Source organism: Astyanax mexicanus, chromosome 4, assembly GCF_023375975.1.
Source record: "Astyanax mexicanus isolate ESR-SI-001 chromosome 4, AstMex3_surface, whole genome shotgun sequence".
Lineage (NCBI taxonomy): Eukaryota > Metazoa > Chordata > Actinopteri > Characiformes > Acestrorhamphidae > Astyanax > Astyanax mexicanus.
Window position 1 is genome coordinate 8,547,247 of NC_064411.1, and position 25,204 is coordinate 8,572,450.

The 25,204-nt window shown below is 38.1% G+C and overlaps 6 protein-coding genes across 11 annotated transcripts in view; 4 read left to right on the plus strand and 2 right to left on the minus strand.

The window, feature by feature from the left end:
• The window catches only part of LOC125801205 (zinc finger protein 271-like), a 184,661-nt gene that overhangs the window by 137,439 nt on the left and 22,018 nt on the right, over nt 1-25,204 (minus strand). The window lies entirely within an intron of this gene.
• The window catches only part of LOC111190033 (zinc finger protein 239-like), a 269,476-nt gene that overhangs the window by 120,422 nt on the left and 123,850 nt on the right, over nt 1-25,204 (plus strand). The gene's annotated exons all lie outside the window — the stretch shown is intronic.
• Nucleotides 1-25,204, plus strand: part of LOC125801519 (zinc finger protein 239-like) — a 140,463-nt gene that overhangs the window by 113,528 nt on the left and 1,731 nt on the right. The window lies entirely within an intron of this gene.
• Nucleotides 1-25,204, minus strand: part of LOC125801194 (zinc finger protein 271-like) — a 72,533-nt gene that overhangs the window by 29,803 nt on the left and 17,526 nt on the right. The gene's annotated exons all lie outside the window — the stretch shown is intronic.
• Nucleotides 1,256-25,087, plus strand: LOC125801157 (zinc finger protein 585A-like). The gene is made up of 2 exons (XM_049477381.1): nt 1,256-1,340; nt 22,371-25,087. Exon 2 carries the CDS (start codon nt 22,490-22,492, stop codon nt 24,098-24,100), a length of 1,611 nt encoding a protein of 536 aa, XP_049333338.1. The 5' UTR covers nt 1,256-1,340; nt 22,371-22,489; the 3' UTR covers nt 24,101-25,087.
• Nucleotides 1,856-12,350, plus strand: LOC111193900 (uncharacterized). 4 transcript variants are annotated; one of them, XM_049477196.1, is made up of 7 exons: nt 1,866-2,109; nt 3,886-3,917; nt 4,256-6,936; nt 7,936-8,958; nt 9,079-9,234; nt 10,039-10,131; nt 10,968-12,350. In XM_049477196.1, exons 4-7 carry the CDS (start codon nt 7,942-7,944, stop codon nt 11,271-11,273), a joined length of 1,572 nt encoding a protein of 523 aa, XP_049333153.1. In that variant the 5' UTR covers nt 1,866-2,109; nt 3,886-3,917; nt 4,256-6,936; nt 7,936-7,941; the 3' UTR covers nt 11,274-12,350. The 4 variants fall into 4 exon arrangements, with proteins under 4 accessions (XP_049333152.1, XP_049333155.1, XP_049333153.1 ...); XM_049477197.1 differs by having other exon boundaries at nt 6,573-6,936; XM_049477198.1 differs by lacking the exon at nt 4,256-6,936 and having other exon boundaries at nt 1,865-2,109.

The following is a 25,204-nucleotide window of genomic DNA, read 5'->3' on the forward strand; positions in this document are numbered from 1 at the left end:
GAAGCATTTCGTTCACTGCATGTTTCTGACTATTTATTGTGCAAGTTCACAAGAAGGCTGGGGTGCTCCTGATTTTCCCTTTCCCTCCATGTGCTTCTCTCAAGACGGCAAGGGTATGTAACATTTTTAATTTGGTTGAGCTAATGAACAAATAAATAAATAAATGTTGAATAATTATGTGTGTCTTGGCAGGACGTGTGCATGGCTGAACGTTGAGGATATTGGCCACTGTTTTCTGTTGTTTCCTGATTTCTACTGTGTTTCTAATCTTGTTTTCTAATGTCATTTCTACTGTTTTCTTAATGGTTCTCTACTGTTTTTGATGGTACATTTATGGGGTTTTTTTTAGATAGTTTCTGTATTTCTTTCCTTATAATTTCTGTATTGATTGCTTTAGTTTCTGCAGTTTCTTTGTTTTGTTAGTTTTTTTTTTTGGTGCTTTATTTATTTATTTTTTTGCATTGTTTTCTGGCTATGACTATCTGCATAATTTATTGTAGTAGCTAAGTTTTGTTTAATTTTGTAATTCTTTGTTTTTTGGGTTCAATTTAATTAGTTTATTTTCTTTTTTCATTGGTTTCAGTAACTTTGTGGGTTTTGTGGGTTTTTTTTTTTCCAATTAATACTCTGCCACACTTGAGTTTCTTTTCATCTAGTGTGTTTTGTTGAACAGTATTTTTGAAGTTACCAAAGAAAGAATCCAAGCTAGTCCTCCCCATTATGGTTTGTTTGGTGTGGTGTGCAGTGTAGTGTTAAGCTGTGGGGTTTGTGGATCCTTTATTTTTGGTTTGCTTTATTCCATCCAAAACTGGTGTTTATGTGCTAAAGCCAAGTATTGTCAGTGTCAACCAATTCAGTGGAGATTCATTGTGGGTTTTATGTTTGTGTTTTTGATGATTGTGAATAAAAGTATTTTTGATATCAAACTCTGCCTCTATAGACTGTTTTAACACAGTCGGGATCTGTGAAGGGGGAGGGCTTCACATTCCTTTTGGGTTTCTCCCACCTTTTAACGGGAGTGGCGTAGTCAGTATAAGTGCATGGGTAAAAATGGCTAGAAGCCACCACTCGTAAGTTTCACATTAAAAAAAAAATTCTTTCCTATTTTAGTGAAATACTTTATTCTAATTTGTAAAATGAAAGAAAAGCCCCATAGAAGTAGTTCTACGCTGTTTTAAATGAGAGTTTTGGCTGTTTAGCTCCATTCAGCGCGGTGATGGGGTGTAATGTGATATGGAGGGGGCGGAGCTCTACATAACCCGAGTGAGGCTGAGCTTCGGGCTCTGCAGTTCTTTCGCAGCGCCTGAGGAGGAAGAGCAGGATCAGCTGAACTACAGAAGGTATGGAGAAGTTTCTCTCTCTTTCTTTAACACGCTGTTCTACATTCACTCCTACACCAACACCACCTTCACCACCTTCAGCATGTGCAGCATTTACACCACCAGCACTGGATCTTCTCCTAGCTCTGCTCAGCAGTTATGTGTCGTTCGAGAACGATGCAGCTCTAAGCGTCGGCTCTTTGAAGTGAACGATTCCACAATGGGAGCGTTTTAGGATCCTATTTGGGATCCGTTTTTTTTTTCCTTCAGTATGTCGCTGTCTCTCTGCCTCCCTGTCGTTGCGCTTGTGCTCTGCAAAGTGTCGCAGAGCCCACAGTATTTTTACAACGTCATTTTTTTTTTGTCCTTCGGTGCCTCGCTGTCTCCACTCCACCTATGGAGCTAAATTAGTGCCAAAACTACGCAAATAAAGAAAACGCGCTTCTAGCGATTCCCCAGAGCATTAATTTACACTGATTAAGGTGTTTAATACATCTACACTGTAAAAAGTGTATTTGAGAAGTAGTTGAAGTAATGTAATACTTTGAATAAATATAATTCATCTCTCTGCTTTAGTGATAAAAGTATACTTTTGTGGATTATATCAACTCAAAAATACACATTGTCCGCTGAACCTAAAATTGTGATTTCAATAAAAGCGCATCTGTTAAGTTTTGCTTGTGCGTCTGACGTCATGACGTCCATGCTTGCTGTGACGCCCACATTTTGGAGATCTTTCTCTGGCAGCTGAACCGCCATTTTTGCTCTCTCCGTTTGGACTTGGAAGAAGGTGAGTCTTAGGCAAATTATCTTATATTTTTCATTAAATAATGTGGAATGTTTAATATGAAGTGATCCACTATAGTTGGTTAATCTGTTTTTACATTTTCGCGAACTCGCTTAACCGAACCAACTATCGCTGTGCATGGCTTTAATGGCTAGTTAGCTCTCGCTCCACCGAACACCGGGCGGGCACAGCGGTGAGGTTTACCTGGCTTCTTTCCCACATATTCCTCACGTTCCACGCGGCACACAGACACTTGCAGAGAGCCAGCTCATATGAACCCGGGTTGGGGTCCGTAGCTGTGCAGTTAGCTAGCTAGCTCGTTAGCGCGGTACAATAAACCGTGTAGTTAGCTAATGTTAGCTTGCTAGCGCGGCCCAATAAGTTAGCTAGCTCGCTAGCGCGGCCCAATAAGTTAGCTAGCTAGCTCGCTATCGCGGCCCAATAAGTTAGCTAGCTCGCTAGCGCGGTCCAATAGGTTAGCTAGCTAGCTCGCTAGCGCGGCCCAATAAGTTGTGCAGTTAGCTAGCTAACTCGCTAGCGCGTTCAAATACATTAGCTAGCTCGCTAGCGCGGTCCATTAAACCTTGTAGTTAGCTAACGTTAGCTCGCTAGCGCGGTCCAATAGGTTGTGCAGTTAGTTAGCTAACTCGCTAGCGTGTTCAAATACATTAGCTAGCTCGCTAGCGCGGTCCATTAAACCTTGCAGTTAGCTAACGTTAGCTTGCTAGCGCGGCCCAATAAGTTGTGCAGTTAGCTAGCTAACTCGCTAGCGCGTTCAAATACATTAGCTAGCGCGGCCCAATAAGTTGTGCAGTTAGCTAGCTAACTCGCTAGCGCGTTCAAATACATTAGCTAGCTCGCTAGCGCGGTCCATTAAACCTTGTAGTTAGCTAACGTTAGCTCGCTAGCGCGGTCCAATAGGTTGTGCAGTTAGTTAGCTAACTCGCTAGCGTGTTCAAATACATTAGCTAGCTCGCTAGCGCGGTCCATTAAACCTTGCAGTTAGCTAACGTTAGCTTGCTAGCGCGGCCCAATAAGTTGTGCAGTTAGCTAGCTAACTCGCTAGCGCGTTCAAATACATTAGCTAGCTCGCTAGCGCGTTCAAATACATTAGCTAGCTCGCTAGCGCTGTCCATTAAACCTTGCAGTTAGCTAACGTTAGCTCGCTAGCGCGGTCCAATAGGTTGTGCAGTCAGTTAGCTAACTCGCTAGCACGGTCAAATACGTTAGCTAGCTCGCTAGCGTGTCAATTATACCTTGCAGTTAGCTAATGTTAGCTCGCTAGCGCGGTCCAATAGGTTGTGCAGTTAGCTAGCTAACTCGCTAGCGCGGTCAAATACGTTAGCTAGCTCGCTAGCGCGTCCATTAAACCTTGCAGTTAGTTAATGTTAGCTCGCTAGCGTGGTCCAATAGGTTGTGCAGTTCCCTAGCTAACTCGCTAACTTTTAGAAAAAAAAAGTGCGACGGTGTGCTTTACATATATTTGTCTATAGCGCTTTCAAAATAGCAGTGCAGTTAGCTAGCTAGCTAGCTAGCTCGCTATCGCGGCCCAATAAGCCGTGCAGTTAGCTCGCTAACTTTCAGAAAAGTGGTTAGCTAATACAAGCTGCTGCAGCATCGACCCTTTGCGAATAAGACTGAACTCTGTTAGCTAGCTAGGTAACTTAGATGTGTTTGACTCGTAGGATAGAAATTAACACCATGTTAAATATATGTTTTTATATAAACGTGTGTCTAATATATATATTTTTTGTTTGTTTTGATTGTTGGTGAATTCAGGCCTGGGAACACGACTCCTTAGACCACCTAAGGTAAGCTAATTGATGGTGCTCACACATAACATTGTAGTAATCCCAATTCAAATGGGAAAGAATGAAACATTATTATTACTATTAGACTTTCGCTCTGAATTATACAAATGTTCTGAACTTATATTTTTTATGAGTAACAAGTTCCCTTTAGTTCACGTGTGAATCAGATAAATTGATTAATTCATACGACAGAACTATTGTAATTGAAATTTTTTTGTTGTAAATTAACTTCTCAAATTAGTCTAATCAGCAGCCTTACCTTTTCATTCAAAACGTTTGTATGTAATTTATTGCATACAAAGGCATGCCTAGTAAAGCCCCTTTCTTTGTTCTTCCAGTGTGGTACTGCATGTGGAGATGCAAAGACTGTGGGGGGGATTTTACAAGAAGATCTGAACTGCTGAAGCACTACAAGCTAAATCATAGACATTACGGTCGGGGTCACACCTATCCATGCACTTACTTAAATTGTTCATGTAGACTGAAGACCTGGAATGCCTTACTGAGCCATTTGTCCAGAAATCACCCCGCTCAAAGAACAAATGCCCTATCCACATTCAAATGCCTTGTTTGTGGTTATAATCAACTTTCCGGTGAAAGGGAATATTTCCAACACATCTTTCAGCATCTTAAAAATAAGGAGACTGTAACGTGTGTGTTCCAAAACTGTGAATATAAAACTAACATTTATGAGAACTTTAAAAGCCACAAGTACAGAAAACACTCTGGTACCGTGAACATCTTTAAGCCGGAAATATGTTCTGTGGAAGAATCTAGTGCCAGTGTGACTAATGACATTTCAGATGTGGAAAGTGTAGGGAGCATTGTCAATTTAGATACTGATTTGGGCATTGGGGTTGCTGAAAACTTGGAGAAGGACATTGAACTTAAGATTGCTTCAATCCTCCTTAAGTTAGAAAATGTCTATCTTGTGTCTAATGCAGCAGTAGATGAACTTTTGCAGGAGTTTAGCTATTTAATTGGATCTCTTTCTCTGCCAATTACTCAACAGACTGTTAGCAATGTATTACAAGATCATGGATGCCAGTTTGACATACCACTGGTTGAAAAGCTAGCAAGTGCACTCAGTGAGACAAACCCTGTTAAAAAAGCAATTGGTAAAAAAGGTCCCCTTTCCAGTGCTTGGAGGCGAAAGGCTTACTATAAGAAGCACTTTAATGTAGTGGAACCAGTGGAATATATCCTTGACCAAAAGAATAACAAGTCATTCCAGTATGTTTCAATTTTAAAGACTTTGCAGCAAATTCTGGACTGTCAGACAATTTTGGATCAGGCTGTTAATTTGACTACTGTAGATAAAGAGCCTCAGAGAACATGTGTGCAAGCTTACAGATCTTTTTTTGATGGTGATTTTTTTAAAGATAATGGGCTGTTGTCTAAGCAGGAAAGTATTTCATTGATATTATACATTGATGAGTTTGAAATATGTAACCCCCTCGGTACATCCAAAAGGAAGCATAAAATTTGTGGAGTTTATTGGATTCTGGGAAATTTGCCACCAGCTTGTAGCTCTGCTTTGTCCTCCATCTATTTGGCTGCTTTAATCAAAAGTAATGACCTGAAATACTATGGCTATGAGAAAGTGTTAGAGCCCTTAATTAAAGATCTTACTGTTTTGGAGCAGTATGGGATATTTGTAACGAAGTTGGGCAGAACCGTAAAAGGTACAGTTCAGAGTGTGGTTGCTGACAATCTCGGTGCGCACAGTATTGCTGGATTTGTTGAAAATTTCTCAGGGTCCTATGTATGTAGATTTTGCACTGCCGAAAAATCAGAGTTTCAGGCTAACGAAGTGAGAAGTGGCACATTTACTTTGAGAACCAAGGAAGTTCATGCAGATCATTTAAGAATCCTTGATGAAAATCAGTTGGACAGTTACTGTGGTGTGAAATCAAATTGTACTCTGTCAAAGCACCTCACATATTTTAATGTTACCACTGGGTTTCCTCCAGATATAGTGCACGACCTTTTTGAAGGAATTGTTCCTTTTGAACTTGCACTTTGTCTCAGTGTGTTTGTCAAAAAAAAGTATTTCACTTTATGTGCATTGAATGAAATTATATCCTCTTTCAATTTTAAGTGGGCTGACAAAGCCAATCGACCTCATCCTGTGGCTCTTAATTTTGGAACAAAAAAAACGGTAGGAGGAAATGCTCACGAGAACTGGAGTTTAATCAGATTTTTACCTTTGTTGATTGGGCAGAGCGTTCCTTGTGAGGAGCCAGCTTGGCAGATCTTAACAGACCTAAAGGACATTGTTGATCTTGTCGTCAGTCCTGTTCATACTGAAGACTCAATCGCCTATCTTGATTTTAAGGTATCTGAGCATAGAATACGATTTCAAGAAGTTTTTCCTAGTTGTATTCTCAAACCTAAGCATCATTTTTTGGAGCACTATCCACACTTGATACGTCAGTTTGGTCCACTTGTTGCTCTGTGGACGATGCGCTTTGAAGCTAAGCATAGCTTTTTTAAAAGAATTGTGAGAAATATCAGGTGCTTCAAAAATGTGCTACATTCCCTGTCTGAGCGGCATCAGTATCAGATTGCCCATCATTTACATGCATGCAGTTTTACCAGACCTCTACTGGAAGTGACCAATGTTTCCACTGTTCATATCGATGTTCTTAACAGGGAAATCTCAAGTGCTCTGAAACAGAAGTCAAGTTTGGACTTGGTGTGTTTGGCAAAATGTGTGACGTATAATGGACTAAACTACAAGTGTGGGATGATCTTGATTCATGGCTCACTAGGAGGACTGCCAGAGTTCAGTGAAATCCTCCAAATGGTGATTCTGCAGGACAAGTTAATGTTCATTGTGAAGACGCTCAGTGGATGGTATGTGGAACACTACAGAGCCTTCGATCTCAAAACATCCCCAGACAAGGAAGTGAAACTTGTTGAGCCACAAGAGCTACTTGATGCTTACCCACTGGCAGACTACAAAATTGGAAGGATGCGACTTGTTACATTAAAGAGATACGTCCATGTTTAAAGGGTGAGGTCTATGAATATGCACGTTATTTTATTGAACAGGAAAGCGAAAGCAAGCCTCAAATTGCTATTGGTTTCAAAAAACGAGTACACAAATATCATTTTTTGAGTAGTGAAGTTACCAACAACATATCTGCAAAATGCCTATATTTGTTTGTACATATTTAATGAGATGTAGTGTTTTGGTTTGTTCATTTTTTTATGTCCAGTAGTACAGTATTATCAATTGTGTAATGAGCAATTTTTTATCTTCATGTATCTGAAAGAAGAATTCTGGTGTTAAATTGACTTAAGGTGTAGTGAAACATGGTAGAGTACTAACCTTTGTTGATTCTCTCCTTCCTTCTCCTATAGTTTTCTGAGATCCAGTATTTTGTGCTTTTTGCTCAGCTGGCTTCTCATAATGGGCGATTAGGGGCATCCACTTACCTCTGAAGGTAAATCGCGTTTTACACTATCTAGGCTCAATGTAGTTCCACACCTCGTTGGTAGAATTCAGAGAGTGCTGGCATCTACAACAAGGCATTAAGAATTTTGAAAATGTGCTGGAAGGTAATTTAAATTTTACTACATCGCCATCTTAGTTAAGGCATGGCAAGTCGAGCGTTGTGCTACGCGATGTAAACAAACTATTTAAATAAACCTCCTGCGCATTTTCAGAGTTCTCAGTGCCTTGTTTTAGATGCCAGCACTCTCCAGATTCTGTCAAGGAAGTGGGGAGCTACTTTCAGCCTGGATATTGGTGTAAAAAGCGATTTATCCTCAGAGGCAAGGCGATGCCCCGATAAACATGTTCTGAAGTCATCTGAGCAAAAAGCATAAAATTAGTGGATCTTGGAAAGCTGTGAGCATGGAGGTGAGATTTAACAAAAGTAAGTACTCACATTTTACTACACCCAAAGTCAATTTAAAGGAGAATTCCAGTGTTAAAGTACTCTTTAGTAGTACTCCTTGAAAGGACTACATCTGATATGGTTGTAACTGTTTCTTTTTCTCTTTTCAGACTGCCATGGCTAGATTGAAACCTGCAAGACTAAAGGTCATTTTGGGGGAGAACAACACTGAAAAACTGACCCTTCCAAATGGCATACCAGAGTCACTAGATGAGCTTCACAGCAAGATAAAGACTGTTTTTGGGATTGAGGGCAACATCAGATTGCAATACATGGACAGAGATTTTGACAATGAATTCTTTAATCTAAATTCAACCAGTGAGCTTCAGGATTTGGGAACAATCAAGGTGATCCAGGAACAAACAAATCCACCTTTAAACACTGCCAATGAGACCACCTCATCCCATTTGGTTTCATTTGATTCTGACGACAATGCTTCATTGACATCAGCTGACACTGTAATTATCTCATCCCCTGAGTCTGTGTCCTCTCGAACACAACAGTGGCCAGAAGACTTTCCAGTTCCCAAATTTTCGTACGACACTGAACTACAACTAGAAAAGGGGAATTTGGAGTATCACACAAGTAACAAAATGTTGACAGTCAGCTCCCGTGTTAAGTCTGATATCCTAAATAGACTAGCAGAACAGATCTACAAATACAAAGCCTACCCAGAGGATATACATTTCTGCATCGTTTCAGAGGCCTTAATTAAGAAGTACCCTTGTTTGAGAGAACCTGGCTCTTTCAATGGCTGCTACGGCTGGAAACAGCGGTTGAAGTACAAAATGGGAAACTACAGAACTCAGCTCAAGTTGCAGGGGTGTCCAGAGCTGTCTGTAAATTCCCTCAAATCCAAAGCTGCTACAGATGCCTTCCCTGCTAAAAAAGTGAAGAGGCCAAAACGAGCTGAAGCTAACTTCTATCCGTCCCTTCCTACCGGTGAGACTCTAGAAAGCCTTGAAAAAGAGAGACTTGAACTTCTCACAGAGGTCAGGATACGGAGGAATGAAAGGGTTATCACTGGCAAAATGGCACACACTTTTGCCTACAGACGTCAGGAGGTGGTGAACCAGGAACCCAGCATTAAGGACTTTAAGGATAGATGGCCTGCACTGTTTCAACAGAAGGAGGTGATAATTAAACTAAAATCAATATATGTGTGTTTTGTTTATTACATGATGTGTGTGGTATGTTTTTTTTTTCTCCTTTATTTAGGATGCCCTATTCACAGGATTTATTTGTTGTTTTAGATCAATGCAGAGTTCCAAAGGCTCATGGCTGTTCCACTGGAGGAGAGGTTCATAGCCCAGCTCGACCACCACACAAGCCAGCTGATCAAAATCATTCGTGCCAAAGGAGGAGCAACACATCAAAAGACTGCTGACATCATGACTATTTTGGACCAGGTATATTTGTAACCATACATGAAGACCCTTTGTGTCATTTGTAGTTAGTAGTATTCACAGGGTCTCTGTCCTGATATATACATTACTTTGGGCAGGTCAGCATTAAGTCATGACCAGGGTGTGTTTTCAGCTACAATATTATCATTGCTTTCATACTGAAACTTTAGTTTCACATGCCCCCAATGTCTTATTGTCACTTCATAACCAAGCCTTGTTAAACAAGAATATTCTGGTGTTTGATTCGTTCCACAAAATTGTAATGGCAGATGTATGATGTTAGGGACAGTGTTTAAATTGATTAATTGGCCATGTCTTATGAAGGCTAAACAATGCTGGACTGACTTGAGTCCAGCCTCCTGGATTAAATGTCACTTTTTACACAATTCTAGGCAGATGTCACCGGTACTCAATAATATTGCCAACATTTTTGCAAATTGTGAATATTATACCCTAAATATCGTCCCATATCACACGTCCCTAATTATCACAAGGGTGCTACTCTTTGCTGTTTTATCTGTCTGTAGCTGTTTATTTATTTTACTTCAATCTGGATATATGGAGATATATTGAGCATTATTAGTATCATTACATTCTGGATTATTGACTTCTGTTACAATCTGACATTCTTGTATTTTTTAATATCTCAGGGGTGTGCCATATTTTATCGTATGCAATAATAAAATGTAATTTGCAACCAAACAATGTATTTTGGCAAGTTGGTGTATTCTACAGAAAATATATTTTGCAATGTCAGATATTTCTAATATTGTACAGTCCTAATTAAAGTTGTTGTTGTTGTTCTAGACTGAGGACATTCATCTTCGGAGAGAGTGTGTGCTGAAAGCTATAATCATCTTCCTGGGTGAAAATGCAGATGACCTGATCAAGGAATATCATGTACGTTTCAACAACCAATATGTGTGTCATCTCTTGTCAGAGAGGAAACTCAATGTTCTAGATTTTCAGCTATCCTGTATCATGTAAAAGAATGATTCTTAACTAATCTGTAACTCTTAAAGTTAAGTGATTTTTCACAAGGAAGCCATCTTGTAATGCTCATTCCTGGTTCACACTATACGCAAGTTGGCAGGTTATGTCGTTCAAACTACATGACTGCAGGATTTACATAAATGTCAATGACCATGCAGAAGATATGTTGGTTCTCTCTTTGCAATCTTGATATTAAACCTGCAGAATGTTTGACGGGTGCCTGTGATTGGTCTGCAATCAGTTGGTGACTGCTCAGAGTGAGCATCTTCCAGCAGTTTACATTTCATGAATAAGCGAGATTGCAAATTTGCCTCTGAGCATTTTTTTTTTGTTTGCATTGTTGACTGAAAATCCTGTGAAATTGTGTGAACTATACCTAAATGAGAGATCGGATAAAATACTTATTTTTACAGTAGTTTTTTTTATGTTATGTTTAAAAAAAAATAGACTTTCTTCTTTTCCTCTTTTGACTTTGGCAATCATGAGCTTTGTGGCTGAACATGTATTAAAAACATGGTCCCTTTTGGCTTATTTTAGTGACATTTTTTGTAGCCAATTTATTAAATAATTGTGTAGCCTTAACCTTTCAAAAACTGTGGAAGTAGATAATCCATCTGTGTAGTAATGTCCAAGTTAACGTAAACTGCCACTCAAGCCTCTTTTCCCTTTTTTAGTATACAGTTACTTCGTAATATGAAGTATTTCTAGTATCTAATTTTTTTTCCCATGTAACCTTTTTTTAGGACTTGGATGATGCTCAGGGGGACCTGGAACAGCAGACCATTGCTGTGTTTGTCATTCGAAGAGGGGGGGGTGGAGCACAGGAGCCGCCAGAAGACGTTGGCATTGTCATTGAGGGTGTGACTGTGTTGCATGAACTGTCCTCAGTGGCCTCAGCTTGTGCCCTGCTCCTAGGTTTGATATATGTGCTAAACCTAGCATATCCAAAACCCCTCCGGTTCAGTTTTGAAGTGCTCCAAAAAATCATCATGCAACTTGAGCAGCAGAAGATGTCCCCAAAAGTCCAAAACCTCTGTGTTAGACTTTGAAGTTAGCTTACATTAGCTGAGAATTTGTTTGAGCTCAATAGGGGGGGTGGGGAGTTCTTCACAGTTTTTCAGTTTAAATTTCTTTAGATGTTACAGCTATGTTTGGGCAGTTTATTAGTAACACTGTGGAGCTGCGACTCTCTGCTGCTGCTGTCTTCTCCCAGTAACTTCTTTTTTTCTTCTCATTGACAAGTGTACAGTTTTGATGGCTGTTCTTACAGTCTCATTGAATCTCTTATCGGATATGTATCAGATTTCAGTAACTCATGCTGAAGTGGGAAATGGAATTGAATTTTATTTATTTATTTATTTTTATTTTTTTTGCTGGTAACAAAAATACAAAGGATATGGGTTACATGTGACATAAAGGTCCGAGTTGGGACGCATTTACTGGCACAAAACATGTTTTCCTACTGCACTGTGCAAGAGTTGAGGCTTTTTCACAAATCTTTGTAGGAGCAAGAGTTTTTTGTTGTCCATGTATTTCATTTTAATGCATTTCAAAACCAGTTAAACTGAAACAAAAGGAAGCATCTTTTCTTAAAGTGCTCACGGAAATAGTCATGCAACTTAAGCACAGATATTTGGCCTTTTTTCATGTGTTGAATCTTTTCTATGTTTTAACGTACATATTGGATTTGCTCTACCGCAATGTGGAAAAGCCTTAGCTCTGATTATGCGCACATTTTTGCAGGGGCACATTATTGCTTGTTCCAATTGGTTTCTGTTTTGCTATTTTTCGAGAAAGGTAGAAACATTTTCTGAGCTGATGGTTTCAATTGTTATAATCGATGTATGAAACTTGAAGTGCCTTAACATGTAGTTTGAAATGATTTGAGAAGCTGGAATTGTGGAATATTTAGATAATTTGTTACTGTTTGTGCTACATTTGTTGACCTCTTAAATTCATATGGGTTCTATGCTATTTTTAAATGTTTAAGCATGTTTTGCATGTGTGTTAAGAGGAAGGGACAAATTACATCTGTTTTATGCAGGTTTTATGCAGGTTTTATGCAGATTTTATGCAGATTTTTGAGCTGTGAACTTTGCTTACAGAATAAAATGTGAAACATTGGACTTAAGTGGTGGGTTTTTTTTGTTTTGTTTTTTCCCTAACCAACTTAATTTGTTTTTATTTTTGGACTTAAATTTAATAACATTTAAGAAACTAAAATGCTACCTTATTTGAAATCATACTTTTAAATTGTGAAGCACAATAATTTTACTTTTAAGTAAAGCACATATTTAAGTTGGATAAACTGGATAATTTAAGTTGATTTGCCTTAAATTTAAGTTGAGATAATGAAAACTGTCAACTTGAAAGTAATCAAATAATTATGTTGCGCTAACTTAAAGGAATTGTGTTAATCTAACTTATTTATTTAATTTGGAAAAACTTAATTTATTTATGTGTTACCAATTGAAGTAATTTTTTTAAGTTGGTCCAACAATTCTCTTTTTTCAGTGTATAATAATCACCACTCTACCATTTTATATCCGATTTACACACGGTTTGATTTGTTACAAACAGCAGAGATGTAGTTATGATATAGGAAGCTGTTACACATTACAAATATGAGCTTTCATGCTGAAATATTTTATATTATGCTCTTTAAAAAATAGAGAAAAAATATTAAATCAGTGTTTAAATTAATTTATTAGATAGATAGATAGATAGATAGATAGATAGATAGATGAGTAATCATATCGACCTGGTCCTCACCACACAGCCTGCCTCACTCATCCTGACAGGAAAAAAACCTAAAATATTAGCTTGTAAAATGACCCAGTGGTGTTATAGCAGAATAACACACCTAACGGTTAAAGTTAACTATATAACGAAAAGGATTAACCATTACAAACTGTGTGTACATTATCCTACCATTTAGGCTATATATCAACAACTAATAACAAATTCATGTTTTTAGGACATTCACGCTGTTGGTAGTATGTGATGTTTGGAATTGCTAGCTAGCTTGGCTAGGTCGCTAGCATTGGCTTGATAAGGTAAAGGTGGCTAAACTGTAACTTACCTTTAAAAATAATGTAATGTGCCCCTATTTCCAGTTGCTGTATCCTTTAAACAAAACTGCTTTTGTTATTCAGTTTTTTTTTACATTGTTCGTGACGCATTAAAAAAACATGGTGCATGCTCCACACAGTATTTTTATGTACAGATTTACAAATGTGTTAGCAATAGGAAAATGTTTTATGATGTGATTTTGTTTGGTGAGAATAATGTCATGATACAACCCAGCAAACATGCCCACACTGGGCCAATGAGGTTGGTGCGGTACCGCCCCCATATGGGCAGCCCAAATCGGACCAATGGGTATTTGCACATTGGGCCAACAGAGATTTGCAGAGCTCTAACACTAACACACACACACACACACACACACACATGCCCTCAGCGGAAAACCAATTGTGGCCCCAAATTTTTAGAACTGTGCAATATTGAACAGAGAACACTTTTCAAGAAAGAAAATTTAAAGCTGTGCTATTGGCACTATGACATTTTTTGCAACTGGCTGTAAAACAATTATATAAATAACACAATTTAAAGTGTATAGTAAATTAATAAATTTATTACAAAGTATCATGTATAAAATATAAACAACACACAACAGTATTTAAGTAAATTAAATCCCAAATTTATATTTTAGCATGTAGATAAACATGTACTGCATAAATATCTCCATTTGCAAAAACAGTATTTATAATAAACGGTATGATATAAATATCAAACATAATACAAAATAACAAAGAATTATACAACTTAAATAAAAAAAAAAAAAATATATATATATATATATATAAACATCAATAAAAACAGCAAATCATATTCTTGAATAAATACTTGAATGCACTAGACTGATGTAGTAGATGAATAATAAACTGATACTATTATTGCTACTGGAACAAAGCCTCTGGGGTGGGTTTCCCGAAAACGAACAACCTTAGCGAATAACGAACGAACTAAAGAATGACGTGAGTAAAGAACGAGCCAGTTCTGCGAGTGTTTCCCAAAGAGCTTCGCAACGTGAAAATTAACAAAGGAGGTTAAAGAACGTCTTTGTTGACTCCTCCCCTGAAACAGCGCACTCAATCGATCCACAAATATCGATTATTATGCAGTATTTATTCAGTATTACACCCTAAAAATGTAAAAAAAGTGTTGTAATCATCAATATTATACATATTTTGAAATTTAAATAACAAAAGGATGTACTTTGGCATTAATAAAATACTCCTACAGATACATATGGCTAAATAAATAAGTCATATGTTTATATATAAATGTTTAATAAACAAACTTTTTTAAAACTATTATTGTTAATATACATATATATTATATTAATAGATATTGTACTAATATTATTAATAGTAATATTGATAATAATATCAATTTACTATTATAATTATTAATAATATAAAAATAATATAATAATATAAAAATAATTATTGTTCCGGTGTGTGTGTGTGTATATATATATATATTGTTGTAAAAAGAAAATGAAAGATGGGTTAACCCATCCACCATCCGGGGTCCAACTCCCCTGCGTGTTCGTTTTGATGGAGAGAGTTGCAGACAGGTGGAGTGGAGTTGAAAGCAAATCAAGTATTTATTACAAAGTACTGAATTCAGGAGAACCAATACATACAAGACAGTTAACAGCCATCAAATAGTAAAAGTTCTGACCCCCCTCTGATCTGACTCCATGTTTATACCCCAAATGACGTGAAACCTGCTGATGAGGCGTTGCTAAAATCATCTCATGTTAGTATGCATAATTTCACGTGTTAGTAATCCGTTTCACGTGTCTGACCGGACCACTAGTGCTTGGCCTTGACTGTGTCCAGCCAGAACTGAACATTGTGGCATTATCTGTGTGTGTGTGCGTCACTCCCCGCTTTGAAGAGCTGCAGGTTTAGGGAGGCACCCACACACAGAGAAGGCCGCTTTGGTCTAAGAGCCTCCTCTGTATCAATTTAGTTCATACAGAGTGCACCAGTCGATGATTGATGGCCGTTAGTTAGGATCAAAATGCCTTAAGCATGAGCTACACCAGTCACTCAATAGATCCTATGTGTTAGTTAAATGCCTTATGTATCATGTGGGTTAGTTTGTCATATAATAGAGTCTGTGTTAGTTTCATGCCTGATCAAGCAAAGTTTAACTATATGTGTAAAGAATATATATTGTGAGTATTGGTTAATCTTCTATATAAATGTGTATAAAATACAATGTGAGGATTGGATAATCTTCTATATAAATGCATATAAAATACAAGGTTTCACACAATGATTATGTAATTATAGATGCTAAAGTTAAGTAATCATTATTGAAGGATATTTGTCAACACACCCAAGGTATAATAAATGTTAACTCTTCAATATACACACACACACACACACACACACACTGTAAAGCTCCAGCTCATCCTAAATCAACATCTCAGTTGGGTTTAGGTCAGGGGATTTTGAAGGCCATGCACCTCTTTGTTAACTAGATAATTCCATATGCGTCAATTAATTGTTTTCATAGTTTTAATATTAATCGACAATGTAAAAAAAATAAATAAATAAAAAATGAGACGTGTCAACTTTTGACTGGTATTTATATATTTGCGAGCTGACACACCCCAGAGTTTGCCCAGATGAACGGCCACAATGTTGGTTAGAAGCACCTAAATAAAGAATAATATTAAATATTACCTGCACATTCACCGATACCCTTTACAGTACGTGTAGGTGTGAGTAAAGACACTGCAGGCGTCCCCTGCACCGGACCTACAGTACCAGGAATTTTCCCAATAGCATGGAAATATATTGTATTGTGCTGTAATTCCCGGGCTGGTGGGAAGTGTATATAAGTGTGTGTATGCCACATAACAGCCTGATTACAGAATCCACGGACTTGGTGACTTTGCAGCTTTGCTTAGACCGTGAGCATCATCTGCAGGAATCTGGATTTTTAATAATTTATGGGTTTGATTGGTCAATTCCAGTATGCCCAGTTAGACTACACAGAGAAAGTTGGCATTATAATATAATATAATATAATATAATATAATATATGATATAATATAACTCATTCACTCACTTACTCACTCATCGTCAACCGCTTTATCCGTTAAGGGTCGCGGGGGGGTGGCTGGAGTCTATACCAGCCGGCATCGGGGGGAAGGCAGTATACACCCTGGACAGGCCGCCAATCCATCGCAGGGCAGACAGACACACAGGCACATCCACTCACACACTCACACCTAAGGGGCAATTTTTATCCGACATCCAATTAGCCTGAACTTTGGACTGTGGGAGGAAACCGGAGCACCCGCAGACACGGGAAATAATATAATATAATATAATATAATATAAATTATTATAATAATAATTATATATATAATATAATTGATTATAATTAATAGTAACATAATATAATTGCTTCAACCAGGGAAATTATCATTTTTCTCCCTCAAAATTGGCGGTCCCTGGTGTTTAAGGTGCTGAACTGCAAGTCGAGATCCCCTAAAGAAGCTCTTAAGAATAACGACTGGGTGAGGGCACTCGTTAATCTGCGAGCGAGTTTACGTAGTACTTTAGTTACGCACGGGTTTGGGAAACTATGGAGTGAATTTTGTGCCAAAAGTTTTACACAAAAAAAAAAAATCCGCAATCAAAATGTTAGGAATCAAAAGCAAAAATTGTATGTTACAAATTCAAAAGAGAAAAAATATATAGCAAATATATATTTTTAAATATACTTGGTTATTTTATTATCCTTTGCAGTTATTTGAAAATTATTTCAGTTTGGTCTTTGCTTTTATTTTTGTGTTTTTGTGAATTTTCTGTGGATTTTTTTGGATTTTTCTGTTAAAGACTTTTGCTTCTGGAATCCCTCTTTTGCTTCTGCTTCAGTTTTTTGCTTCTGAGTTTTGGCACAGTTTTCACGGGTGGGCGGGGCTTAGAAGAAGGGGTTCCCCTTGAATCTCCATTGGTCAGCTGGTTCTGGACTGACGGGTTCCCTGAACCCTCCTCTGAGACTGACCACGCCCCCAAACACCCGCCAGCTTCAAGCGTCCTTCCAAACACGGAGTGAACAGCAGCTTCCAGCAAACAGCAACAGCAGCAGATACTTTTACAATTAAATATTATACAAACGTTATGTTTAATGTTATATTATGTTATATTATTCTCTGTTTCACTCCATTTAAAAGCTCACATTAGCAAGATGTGCTAAATATTCACGCGCAAATTATGATAGTTACCAATGAGCTAGTGAGTTAGCTAATTACCTAATCAGTGAACTAGTCAGTTATCTTAGTCTTAGTGAGTTAGCTAGTTACCTACTCAGTGAGCTAGTGAGCAACCTAGCCAGCAAACTAGTGAGTTATCTAGCCAGTGAACTAGTGAGTTAGTTACCTACTCAGTGAGCTAGTGAATTACTTAGTCAGTGAACTAATGAGTTACCTACTCAGTGAGCTAATGAGTTAGCAGGTTACTTACTCAGTGAGCAAGTGAGTTACCTAGTCAGTGAACCAGTGAGTTACATAGTAAGTGTGCTACTGAGTTAGCTACTTACCTACTCAATGAGCTAATGAATTAGAATGCTACCTAGTCAGTGAACTAGTGACTTACATAGTCAGAGAACTAGTGAGTTAGCTAGTCAGTGAACTAGTGGGTTAGCTCTTCAGTGAACTAGTGAGTTACCTAGTCAGAGAACTAGTGAGTTAGCTAGTCAGTGAACTAGTGAGTTACCTAGTCAGAGAACTAGTGAGTTAGCTACTCAGTGAGCTAGTGAGTTACCTATTTTATTTTTTTGTGTAAAACTTTTGGCACAAAATTCACTCCATAGGAAACACTCTTTAATTAACAATCAATCTTAAGTACGAGTTAACGAAGTTCTTAGCGTAACGAAGCTTTCAGGAAACCCATCCCTGATCTCTATTATTAATTTTATTCCTCTTGCTTGTAGACTTGGAACCAAAATGTCATCCCAATCAAACCAGTAAAAAAAAAAATTCTAATTGAATATAACATTAGTTTTTGCATTAAGGTTTTTATCTCACAGCAATAATAATGAAGGAGAAAATAGATGTACTTTACATAAATAGAACAGATATAGTTAATCATAATATCAAAAATGAATATTGTTTATGCATTAATATAGCATAGATCATAAATTAACTATTTTTTTGAAGAGACTGCATGAGACGATGCTTCCGTCCACCTGAACGGTCCCGTGCATTCCAAAGCCAAACCTTTGCAACCTGCTCGATCTCTGCATCCTTTGGTGGTGGCATGATTGATCTTCTCACGGCCTCTTAAAATGATAATATAGAGATATGAGAATGCAGTCAGGTAAATACTTCATCTGTTAGTGTCTTTTCATGTACAATGCTTAATTTTAGAGAAATTTGCAGACTGTATTTGATTACAGTGATTCTTATATAGTGATAGTTATTTGAATTTGAATTTCTTCAGGCTATTCATGGTGAAACATAAATAGCCTTTACAGTCACTGTGTGTGACTGGTAGTTACATTCTATAAACATGTGAGGTGGCCGATATCAGGATATCAGGTTCACAAAAATACCAAAACTTTTTAAAATGATATCTTTCCCTTAGCTTAACTGGCTAGCTTTGCATTAGCTTAACTGAATATCTTTCCCTTAGCTTAACTGGGTATCTTTCCCTTAGCTTAACTGGCTAGCTTTCCCTTAGCTTAACTGGCTATCTTTCCCTTAGCTTAACTGGCTATCTTTCCCTTAGCTTAACTGGCTATCTTTCCCTTTAGCTTAACTGGCTATCTTTCCCTTTAGCTTAACTGGCTATCTTTCCCTTAGCTTAACTGGCTATCTTTCCCTTAGCTTAACTGGCTAGCTTTCCCTTAGCTTAACTGGCCAGCTTTCCCTTAGCTTAACTGGCTATCTTTCCCTTAGCTTAACTGGCTATCTTTCCCTTAGCTTAACTGGCTATCTTTCCCTTTAGCTTAACTGGCTATCTTTCCCTTAGCTTAACTGGCTAGCTTTCCCTTAGCTTAACTGGCTAGCTTTCCCTTAGCTTAACTGGCTAGCTTTCCCTTAGCTTAACTGGCTATCTTTCCCTTAGCTTAGCTGGATATCTTTCCCTTAGCTTAGCTGGATATCTTTCCCTTAGCTTAGCTGGATATCTTTCCCTTAGCTTAGCTGGATATCTTTCCCTTAGCTTAGCACCACATTAGCGTATCTTAGCAAAAAATAGAAAAGCGTATAGTAGAACAGAAATTATAACTTACCTTTCAGTCACTTTGACAGACCAAAGTCACTCACTGACTTTGCCTTTAAGCTTGATCGTTGCTCTGTGGTAAAGGCACGTGCAGGGAGGGGGGAGGGGAGGGGGGTGGATTCGTTGGTTACATGATCCTCACAATTAAATATCACATGCAAAAATAAAAAAATATGTAACTTTTATAACCTTGCTGGCTTACACAAAGTGTATAGTCAAGCACAAAAACATTTATAATTTAATATTTTTATTTATTTATTATCAGCACAATCAATAATAAAGGTGAGATTATGAATCAGCACCATGGAGCAAATTCGTAGCTATCAAAAATATTAAATAAAAATATTTTTATAAATAAAAATGTATAGCTATACAGTATATGTCTTGAAAAATATGAGATGTTACTATGTGTGTGTGTGTGTGTGTGTGTGTGTGTCCCTCCAAAGGTCTCTGCACAACTCTGCTGTGGTACCTTGATTTTTCTCCACTTTTGGTTTAGAAAATCTTTCAGAGCTGATACTACATTTCACACAGTGTTGCTCCTATCCACTAAGCTAGCTAATCTACCTAGCTCTCACAGACAAAAACAATAAAAAATATTCAGATACCCTTCATATGAACTTGTTATGACACAAACTTTCAGATTGTAAAATATTGTATGGTAAATTTGGGCTGACCCATAGTAACCTAGCATAGGATTTGTGTGGGCATGCTCACATATGTGTGCGTGCTGCCCACATATATCCCACACTGGCCCTTCAGGGTATGAAATGGTGCAGGCTGAATGTGGGCTGACCCACAGTGGGCCTGCCTGGGATTTGTGTGGGCGCATCAAAGTGTTGGCTGTCCAAATAATTCCCACACTGGGCCTACAGGGGCATTAATGCACTGGACCAGTTCAGGCTAGCCCACAGCGGCCTTTTATAGGATTTGAGTGGGCCAGCCAATGAACAGGCTGCCCACAGAAAACCCATGTTGGGCCTGTTTGGAATTTTAATGGGCTAGCCCCTGCCCACAGTGCCCGCACTTAGCCCACGAAGGGCCGATGTGTAGCTTTTTGCTGGGTAATAATGCACTCCATATATGCAGGATTAAAGTAAAATAAATTATACTGGACATAAACATATATAAAATGTCTCTAGAAGATATATAATAGGAAATGAAAACAGTGTGAATTTTTCTTTTGCTTAAAACAGCAAGAAAGTACTACCCTGAATGTGATAATTAGGGGTGGGTGATATGACTCCATATTTCAGGGTAATATAGTTCATGATATTCAAAAATATTGGCAACATTATTTCTTACGATATTTATGGCATACTGCCTTATTAAAACAGATTAATGTCATTTCTGGAGCTGTGATTGTATGCAGATAAATTATCCCATAAATGGTCCTACACCTGAATAAAAAAAGTAATATTATCTAATTTCTAGAACATAAAAACAGGAAGGGGTAGGTCGAGACTCTTCATCAAGCATATACATTTAATACAGGCTTTTTCTGCTTCCGGTCACTGAAATTATTGTATTGAAAAACTAAATATTTGATTATAAAAGGTGAGGGGTAGAGATATACTGCAAGTCAGAAAATTACAAAGATATTTATAAGATAAAATGAGATACACTTTGTTAGAGCAGTATGACATATTTACAGCTAGTGCTGGACGATATGGCCAAAATTTATATCACGATACATTCCTTAATTTCGGTCTATACAATATAATTTCGATATCGATATAAATATTTGGAAGGCCTCAGAAAAACTGTTAGGAATCCCTGCAATGGAAATCTGTACCTATTACTGTCTTTAAAGCCTCCTCTCATAAAAAAACTGTATAATACTTTAGAAATAAAAAAATGGTCAGAATGAATTAATGCTCACCTTTATTTGCATGTAGCAATATAAAAACATGACATCTCTGTCAAACACAAACCAATAACCTATTTACATTTTACCAATATAAATAACTTTACATTACAACAGAGGCAGAGCTTCTTATCCTTTTGTAAACATATTTAACAGGTCAAAACAAAAGTGCCTCATCCAGGATAAAGAATGCAGAAAGCCTTCATTTATATAAAAGGAACACGATATCACCGTCAAATAAACAAACCTATATCAACTATAAATAACTTAGATACAACATAAACTACATAAGTGCTTCAGCCAGAATAAGGAAGATATTGTGTATAGTGAAACTGCTTGAGGTGGTGGAACAGATTAGATGCATTACCGTTGCTAGTCAACTCCACTTTCCGGCACAATTGGGAGCAAGCTGAAGTTTATCAGACCTTTGAAAGCCGAACCACTGAGTTAGACCTGCCTCCCTCAACTATCTCTCCTGTTTAATCACTTGTGGAAGCATCAGGTGTGCTCATTCTGCATCTAAAATCTAAAATTCTGCATCAGGGCCGAGCCTAATCGAGGAACTCGGTTCGGCCGCACTGCGCTCCGCTCGGCTTCATAGCGGGAGGTTCTAGGTGTGGACCGGAGCGCAGCCGAGCTTCAAGTTTTAGTAGTATGGATTATAGTGTAAAGTGTGATACTACTAAAGTAGTAGTATAACACTGTATTCAGTGCTCAGGACAGCAGCAGTGTTTCTGCTACATACATTTTGCAGCTGCAGCCTGCTGACAGTCAAGATACAACTACATATTAAAATGTCTGTGAATTTATAATGGTATAAAAGTACTGAAGCCTTTATTGTAGTATGAAGGTGTCCCAGTATTTTTCTCCATATAGTGTAACTAATGTAGGTAATTCTTTTTGGTTAATTGACCTGCTTTTATTTTAATACACAAAAAATTTTTTCTTTGTTTTTCCAGAATAAACAACCAGGATATTTAATAAAGAACAGTGTTAAACTGCTGAAAGAGGTGAAGCACAAGCCATCCAGAAGAATCTCCTGAAAACGCAGAAATTGTTTGCTACATTTCACAGACAGATGGAGCCAAGTCCCGACATGGAGAAACATCAGCACTCTGTCAAGGGTTTTACTAAACAGAGTGATCTCAAAAAACACCAGCGCATTCACACAGGAGAGAAACCGTATCACTGCTCAGACTGTGGGAAGAGTTTTAATCAACAGAGTCATCTCAAACTGCATCAGCGCATTCACACAGGAGAGAAACCGTATCACTGCTCAGACTGTGGGAAGAGTTTTAATCAACAGAGTCATCTCAAACTGCATCAGCGCATTCACACAGGAGAGAAACCGTATCACTGCTCAGACTGTGGGAAGAGTTTTACTAAACAGAGTCATCTCAAAAAACACCAGCGCATTCACACAGGAGAGAAACCGTATTACTGCTCCGATTGTGGGAAGAGTTTTACTGAACAGAGTAGTCTCAAAATACACCAGCGCATTCACACAGGAGAGAAACCGTATCAATGCTCAGACTGTGGGAAGAGTTTTACTCAACAGAGTCATCTCAAAAAACACCAGCGCATTCACACAGGAGAGAAACCGTATTACTGCTCCGATTGTGGGAAGAGTTTTACTGAACAGAGTAGTCTCAAAATACACCAGCGCATTCACACAGGAGAGAAACCGTATCACTGCTCAGACTGTGGGAAGAGTTTTACTGAACAGAGTAGTCTCAAAATACACCAGCGCATTCACACAGGAGAGAAACCGTATCACTGCTCAGACTGTGGGAAGAGTTTTAATCAACAGAGTCATCTCAAACTGCATCAGCGCATTCACACAGGAGAGAAACCGTATCACTGCTCAGACTGTGGGAAGAGTTTTAATCAACAGAGTCATCTCAAACTGCATCAGCGCATTCACACAGGAGAGAAACCGTATCACTGCTCAGACTGTGGGAAGAGTTTTACTAAACAGAGTCATCTCAAAAAACACCAGCGCATTCACACAGGAGAGAAACCGTATCACTGCTCAGACTGTGGGAAGAGTTTTAATCAACAGAGTACTCTCAAACTGCATCAGCGCATTCACACAGGAGAGAAACCGTATCACTGCTCAGACTGTGGGAAGAGTTTTAATCAACAGAGTACTCTCAAACTGCATCAGCGCATTCACACAGGAGAGAAACCGTATCACTGCTCAGACTGTGGGAAGAGTTTTAATCAACAGAGTACTCTCAAACTGCATCAGCGCATTCACACAGGAGAGAAACCGTATCACTGTTCAGACTGTGGGAAGAGTTTTACTTTACAGAGTAGTCTCAAAATACACCAGCGCATTCACACAGGAGAGAAACCGTATTACTGTTTCGACTGTGGGAAGAGTTTTAATCATCAGAGTAATCTCAAAATACACCAGCGCATTCACACAGGAGAAAAACCGTATCACTGCTCCGATTGTGGGAAGAGTTTTACTGAACAGAGTAGTCTCAAAATACACCAGCGCATTCACACAGGAGAGAAACCGTATTACTGCTCAGACTGTGATAAGTGTTTTACTACACAGAGTAATCTCAAAATACACCAGCGCATTCACACAGGAGAGAAACCGTATCACTGTTCAGATTGTGGGAAGAGTTTTACTTTACAGAGTGAACTTATAATACATCAGTGCATTCACAAAAGATAGAAAAGTATCCCAAATCTGTTCCTCTGCCATAAAAAATGCAAACCTTAAATCTTTCAGACAGCCAAAAACACCTCATCATGTACAAAATCTTCACTCTGTTACAAGAACTTCATTTAAAAATGGCTTTTTACAGGTTCAGAAAAATGAATCTTATCCAGAGATGATGTTTACTGAATTTCATGCTGTGTTTTTATGTTTGTTTGTATACCTACATTAGTTAATGCCTGCAGAGCTCTTCAACACTTAGTGTTGTGTTTTAAGAAGTTTTTACACACAGAATCATAAATGGTACCACTAACAGCATGAACTAGGAACATACATTTTTACAATTTTTTCAGTGATATGCTGAATAAATAGTAAAGCGATGATGCTAGCTCAGAGTAAAATCGTATATTAAATCTTAGCATTAGCTTTAGAACTAATAATAAACAAAAGTGAGGATTTTATCATTCTGGGACATTTTTAGGTTTAAAAATTGAATATGCTTTGCCATAAGTAGGAAATGATCATTTGGTCAACTTATGTCATTTACAGCCGTAACACATTCTCAATTGTTTACATATAAAAACTTTCTTTATTTTTTCCTCCACTCCACGTTTGTAGTTTGTAGTTGGAGCGAGGGCACTGCCAGTGTTTGCTCCAGATGTTAGATTAGCATTACTTAGTCTTTTAAAATTTAGATGTCGTAGTTTAAAGGAGTAGAGTATTCTTAGGAGTAGAGAATATTCTTAGCTTGCAACAAAAGGCCAACAAAATCCTTTTCAGAGTTAAAAAAAAAAAAAAAAAAAAAAACGGTCTAGCTGTAGTTTCCATACTGAAAGCAACACTCAGCAGGCTATGCAGCAGTAAGACTGCAGGATCCTTGATTCCCTCTACTGCACATGTGTCAAACACAAGGCCCGCGGGCCAAATGTGGCCACATCCAAGCAAGATCTTAGTGTCTATAATAAATAGGTCAGAAGCGTTCTTTGACCAAAAACTACTTTTCCCACAATGCTTGATTGTATTACCCGCGAAGTTACGGCTTACTGCCACTACACGGCAGTGTAGTCATTGATGTGGAAACCCTGCCGGAGGGAAGGCGTAACTTCGCGGGTGGAATTG